Here is a 6,000-nt window from a genome sequence, read left to right as displayed (position 1 = left end):
TCCACTTTCTTAATGAAATTCTTGATTTTAAAGGTATTATAAATGGATAATTGTGTTGGTGGTTCTCCGTTGGTCTGCCTAATGACAACGTTGGACGCCATCACAATCTATGGTGGGAATTGGGCCGTGACAAAAGAATTATTTCCTTAATTTACTTGTAAGTACCTTTGCACATGAAGTGTGGCAAATTTACTATTCGGTTAAAATTGCGTTTTGTTTGAGTTTTTGGAAACCTTGCAATTACTTTTGCAAAACGTGAGAAGATTCAACTTGAGTTGTAACTTTTCCAAACAGGAAAAAAAGAAAAGAAAAAGCTTTCTTCGAATCCAACCTTGTCTTTTAAAAAAAAGGGCGTCATTCAGTGCCCGGGGTTAGGGTTTATGAGTAGATAGCTTACTCAGTCACTCCCACTTCAAAACCAAGAAACAGCAAAAAAAGAGCGGGAGGGAGCAGCAGAGACTACACTCCCGGTCATTCCCAACGCCTTTCGGCTCCGAAGATGTCAATTGGTGCCCGTGAACTTACTGTTCTTGGTGAGTTCAAGCCCTTTGGCTTGATTGCCGAAGCTCTTGACGGCAGCCCCTCCGATAATTGTGCGGAGGATTATCGTTACTTTCTGTTCAGTCCAGAATTGACCAAACAAAGAGATGAAGCCGATGAGCTCGATTTGCCGTCGCCGTCTAGTGACCGTAGCGATCATGAGCTCTTCATTAGAGGGAATAGGTATTTTGGTTAAGAAATTATCCCTTAAGGACTTCTAATGTTTTGCTCTTTCAATTCATAGTTGCAAATTTGTTAGCCTTCTTTCTTTAGTTTCTGTTTCTTTACTAAATTGCAATTAAGAAAGTCAAAGTTCCAAATTTTTTGTTTTGTGAATATCAAGATGTAACTTGGCTTTACTTGTTATTGCTCACATGATTACAGGATAATATGGAGCATAGGTTCGCGAGTCTATAAGAGGTTCACATCACCCTCCACAGTAATAAAGGTAACTCTGCAATCATAAAAACTTGCACAAATAGGGTAAAACAGTTCTTTTTGTGTATATCTAAACTTTTCAATCCCCTTAACGTAAGTGAAGCTTCTAGTATAGTGGTAAATGTTTGCAGATTCAAATCTCCTGTGTGATATTCTTGTACTTTTTTGAATCCCTTGCTAGAATGCCGGGCTACGCTACTGACCCTACCACTAAGCATACACATGTACCTAGCTAAGAATATGGTTTACAAATGATTGACTCAGCATTCATATAAAGGTTTTGCTTATTGTATTGCCTTATTGAGTTTATGTAAGTTTTTTTGTATGCTTTCGTTGCTTGACGTCTTTTTATCCTAAAATGAAATCATGGAAATGCGATGTACTATTAAAATTTAGAACTGAAATAGGTCTACCTAGTCTCATTTATCATTTTTGTCTCTTTCATGATTGATCCAATTTCCATGATTTGTAGCTTGCAGAGTTGTCAAAGGCAAAAAGTTTAGAAAAGCGCTAGGGTCTGTCGGGCTTCAAGCACAAAGTACAAAAAAGCATGGGCAGTCAAGAAATGTGCTAATGATGAGAAATTAAAAATATGTATCTACTATAAGGAAAAAGTTACTACAAACACAAACATTTCTTAGTAGAACAAAAGAATTGGAAAAAAACTGCTAATCAGCTGAAATATATGAAGTAAAAATCACATCGATCATGTAAAAGAACCATTTATACTGAAATTGTAATTTTTATTTGTAATAAGAAAAAATTCATTCATAATGTTTTGTTAAAAATTATCATTTCCATACTAGTATTATTGTTTAGTTGCCACCCTCTTAAAGACGAGTTTATGGATGACGAGGCACATGACTTTGTGATAAAGAGCACCTAAGCAAAGTGAAACGTCCAACTTGGGTTTCACCTAGCTTAAAAAGTTAATAGTGTCTCAAGCGAACCTAAATATCATTGGTCGCTTGGTGAATCTGCAAAACCAGCTCAAGTGGTGGCTGGCTTGATTGAAATAAAATTTGAGCCATGTGAATGAAATTGTTCTATTTCATTTGCAACTATTTTTATTCTTACTTTAGATGCATTGTTACTGCTCAATAAATATGCAAATAACTGACTTGCTTAGACTATTGACATGAACCTGTGTGGTTTGGTTTGTAACAACATTTGCAGGTCACTTATATGGCCAATACGTGGTTTCACGTAAATTTACATGTCTTGTGGAATTGTCTAATTTTATTCTTGTTCATTTCTTTGTCTATTAGTCCTCCCCACATCCACTTGGTGTCGTGCTTAGCTTTTGGCATATCTCACATAAATGGAACTTGATTTATGATTTTCATGATCATTACTTTTTTTTTAATCATTTGTTGTTTGCCTTCATATTCTCTAGGTGGATGTTTAATCAACTTTTAATGGTGTTTTAGGCATGCTGGTGCCGTATGGGCTATACTTCAGAAGCTGTTCTGTGCATTCTACAGAGTGATAGTTTGACAATTTATAACACATCAGGTGATTTAACCAGTTTTACTGCTGCGTATTCTATTTTACATTGAGCTAATTCCACATTTTTCACTGCATATAAAGAATTTCTTTGAATAATAAAGTCGATTTACTTGTCCCCAGTAAAATAAAAAATAAAGTTGATTTACTTGTCCCATGGCAAACATTAGACCAACTTTCCTTATTTTAGTTCCTATTGTTTATTTTTTATTTTTTCTTTCTAGGTAAGGAAAATCCATAGAACTTAGGATTTGAAAAAATCAATAATTTGACATTTATTGAACAACTAGAGTCGGTAAGCGAATTGACTGATGTGTTTCGGTGAAGGAATTGGTTGACATTTGGAGTTCTCATCATGTTCAAATACCATGTACGCTTTTAAATGTGTACCGGTGTGAGATTTTGTGATTGGAGTTGATAGGTCTGCCTTTTCTTTTATGGGTCATAATTGTAGAGTAGTGAAGCAAACTGGTGTCGGCTCCCTTGCAACTGCCTCTTTGGGATGTGTTAAAATGATTAAACATAAAGTTGTTCAAAACTGAAAGGGGAACTGGAGTTTAGTGCAGCAGAGGGGCAGATTTGGTTTTTAGTTGATATTTGAACTATTGTTGGCAAAGAAATTAGTTTTTTTCTCTAAATTGTGTCGATACGTTTTTTTGGTTTGATTTTAATTTTGTGGTAATGGGAGGCTCTGAATGAGGCTATTTTCACAATTAAAGAGTTGCTGAGTAAAGAGGAGACAAAGTGGGCCAAATTTTCATCCTTTCAAAATTTTCAATTACCTGACCAATGGCAATCTTTTTAGTATTTAAATTTTCCTCTTTTTGTCAAAGTGAGTTCTTGCCGTTTTGCCATTACAATTGCTTGTTTAGAGAAGATGTTAAAATTGCTGAGTGGTTTGCCTTGTAGGTGAAGTAACATCCGTTCCTCTTTCTCGTAACATGACCTCCATATGGCCTCTTCCATATGGTTTACTGCTCCAACAGGCACCTGAAGGGAGCTCACCAGCGCATATCCCATTTTCGTCTTTGAGTCCATTTTTAAGTGCTCGTGATACATTCCGTTCAAAAAGGGACGTTAACCCTCAGAATTGTACTGCTGTTCATGGTCTAGATTTTACTGTCAGGGGAGATGGTTCTTCAATGTCCTCACTTCAGATACTAAAGGATCCATTGGAAGAACCTCAGGTGTACATGATGCTTTCTCTGCCTCCCCTCTGTCTCTATTATTTTCTTTTATTTTGTTTTGTTTTATTGTCTATTCCTTTTCTCTTTCTGATCTTGGGCTTTGGTAATATTATATTGTTATCTAGAGAAATAAACTTAGATAGTCCCTCCTATATGAGTATTTTTATCCTTTATCTATACTGCTGAATATAAAACTTCCCTTATCTTTGTAAAAGTGGTCAGCTTTAGTCTAACCCTTAATGCGGTTTGTAAAACTAACTGTAAGTTCCCAAAAGTTACGGCAACTATTAAGGAAGAAAATTGCATTTCAGGTTGCTCCTTCTAAGACTATTTAAAGTTCTCCACACTATTTATAGTACAATCTGCTTGCTCCTTCTAAGACTACCCGCACTAAAAATTGCATTTCAGGTATAGAGCTTGTCTCTTCTCCTTCTTTCTTTGACATCTTAAAAGAAAAGCTTTAAACTAATAGGCTTACCCCAACGAGGACACGCTCAATACTTGCTTGTAGGATTGTTGTTCATCCAGCTGGTTCAAAATCGGCGATGGTCAAGCCGGAGAAAGTTGATTATTTGAACTTGCCTTGTCCTATTCTTTATGGGGACATTCATCGCGAAGCTCTCTTTTAGTGTCACTGTATAATTTATGTCACTAATGCTTCCATTATCTCTACAATATTGCCGTAAACATAAACCACATAAGTAAATATCATTTCCTGCTATTAAATCTGGCACTTACCGAGACTTTAGAAATAAAACCTTAAGCTAGTTTTTTTGAAATCATTATCAAGTTAAATGGTTGAGTTCAAGGGACTTAGGGAAAAAGGGGGTCGACAGGTGGGAGGCAAACGAGAAAAGGGGTCTGATGGGATTAATTTGGGAGATGACGGAGAGTCACGTGACTTCTATGTGACTCACTAACACCATATTTAACTGGGCTTTGATAGTTGGACAATTCTGTTATTTTTGACTCAGTTTGAGTGTTTGACCGTTGGTTTTACAGACCCTGTTAAGGTTAGACTAAAGTTGTCTACTTTTATAGAGATAATAGTTTTATTATATTCAGTGGTATAGATAAGAGATAAAAATACTCTATAGGAATATTTAAGGACTATTTAAGTTTATTACTCCTGTAATCCACTTATATTTGCTCTTTGTCAGCTAAAGGGATAGTATTTTCCTCCCTAGAGTTTTTGATTCAAATTTGATTGTACTTTTCTATTCTGATTATCACAGCCTACCTATATTGAGGAGAGGGGGAAATTAAACTTTATTAAAGAATTTGATGAAAGGACCATCTGGACTGGAGACTGTGTCCCCCTGATGGCGTCATACAACAAAGGTTTCTCCTTTTATTTTTAGTTAACTATTAGATTGTCCCTTCTTTGTTGGTTGACTTATAATAGAGTGCATTCTGTCCCTGATTTACTTTGCAGCTAAGCTTCAACATTCTTTATGGGTTGTTGAAAAAATCAATTCTAACATTGAAATGGGAAATTCTAGATTTCCTGATGTTCCTGTTGGGGTGCTAACAAAGCAATTTTCATTCCGGAGGATATGGCAAGGAAAGGGTTCCCAAACAGCTGCTAGTAAGGTTTGATTATAGATGATTCTTTTGTTGCTTTAATAAAAAGAATGTCATGCTACTTCCTCTACCCTCGTAATTGGGAAAGGAATAGAAATTCTTTTGTTGCTTGACGGGGCATTGCTCTCAGTGAACTACATTATTAGGAATCTAACGTCCTAGTTTATAATCATATCTCCATGAACGATTTCATATATTTGTGTCCTTATATGTGCTTGTCGTTTAGAGCCTCAAGTAATTTTCTCAGGTGTTTCTAGCAACTGATGATGATACATCACCCATTATTTGCTTTCTACTCCAAGAGCAAAAAAAGTTGTTGTCTTTGCGGCTTCAGACTGTCGAAATAAATACTGAAACTATCTATGATATTAAGCCTGACATGAGTTGGAGCATACTAGCAGTTGCTGCAGCACCAGTTGTTGTTACTCGACCAGGGTAGGTTTTGCTATGTATTTTGGTTTTATCTAGCTATATTACAATGTTTTGCTCTTGACTGCCAATTTCTGATCTTCAGAGTTAAAGTGGGTGGACTTCCGTTTGTGGATATTGTTGTGTTGACTTCAGAAAACACTCTTCTTCTGTATGTAAGTGCAATGCTAAACTCTCTTACATAACTGCTCCTCTTAGTAGAAAACAATTTCTATGCCATGAATTGCATTCGTCTCATCTTCCTGTTAAAGCGGAGGACTTCCATTTGATGTATTCTAGAATATTTGCATCTGGAATATGTCAACTCTCTCTGTGT

The 6,000-nt window shown here is 36.0% G+C and overlaps 1 protein-coding gene across 3 annotated transcripts in view; it reads left to right on the top strand.

The window, feature by feature from the left end:
• The first annotated feature begins 359 nt into the window (after positions 1 to 359).
• LOC104215933 (anaphase-promoting complex subunit 1) overlaps positions 360 to 6,000 on the top strand; it is a 28,242-nt gene continuing 22,601 nt past the window's right edge. For 2 of the 3 annotated variants that reach the window (XR_011406101.1, XM_070170895.1), the window contains exons 1-8: positions 360 to 723; positions 925 to 988; positions 2,409 to 2,493; positions 3,394 to 3,671; positions 4,907 to 5,012; positions 5,107 to 5,264; positions 5,503 to 5,690; positions 5,770 to 5,839. Coding sequence is in view for 2 of the 3 variants with exons in the window: in XM_070170895.1 (XP_070026996.1) it covers positions 500 to 723; positions 925 to 988; positions 2,409 to 2,493; positions 3,394 to 3,671; positions 4,907 to 5,012; positions 5,107 to 5,264; positions 5,503 to 5,690; positions 5,770 to 5,839 (1,173 nt within the window). In the remaining variant the exon portion in view is untranslated. Of the gene's footprint in view, positions 724 to 924; positions 989 to 2,374; positions 2,494 to 3,393; positions 3,672 to 4,906; positions 5,013 to 5,106; positions 5,265 to 5,502; positions 5,691 to 5,769; positions 5,840 to 6,000 lie in introns of those variants that run through there. The other variant, XM_070170896.1, reaches the window with a different exon arrangement.

This window comes from Nicotiana sylvestris, chromosome 3 (genome assembly GCF_000393655.2).
Source record: "Nicotiana sylvestris chromosome 3, ASM39365v2, whole genome shotgun sequence".
Lineage (NCBI taxonomy): Eukaryota > Viridiplantae > Streptophyta > Magnoliopsida > Solanales > Solanaceae > Nicotiana > Nicotiana sylvestris.
Note: the sequence above shows the minus strand (reverse complement) of the source record. Positions and strands in the feature narration are given on the sequence as shown.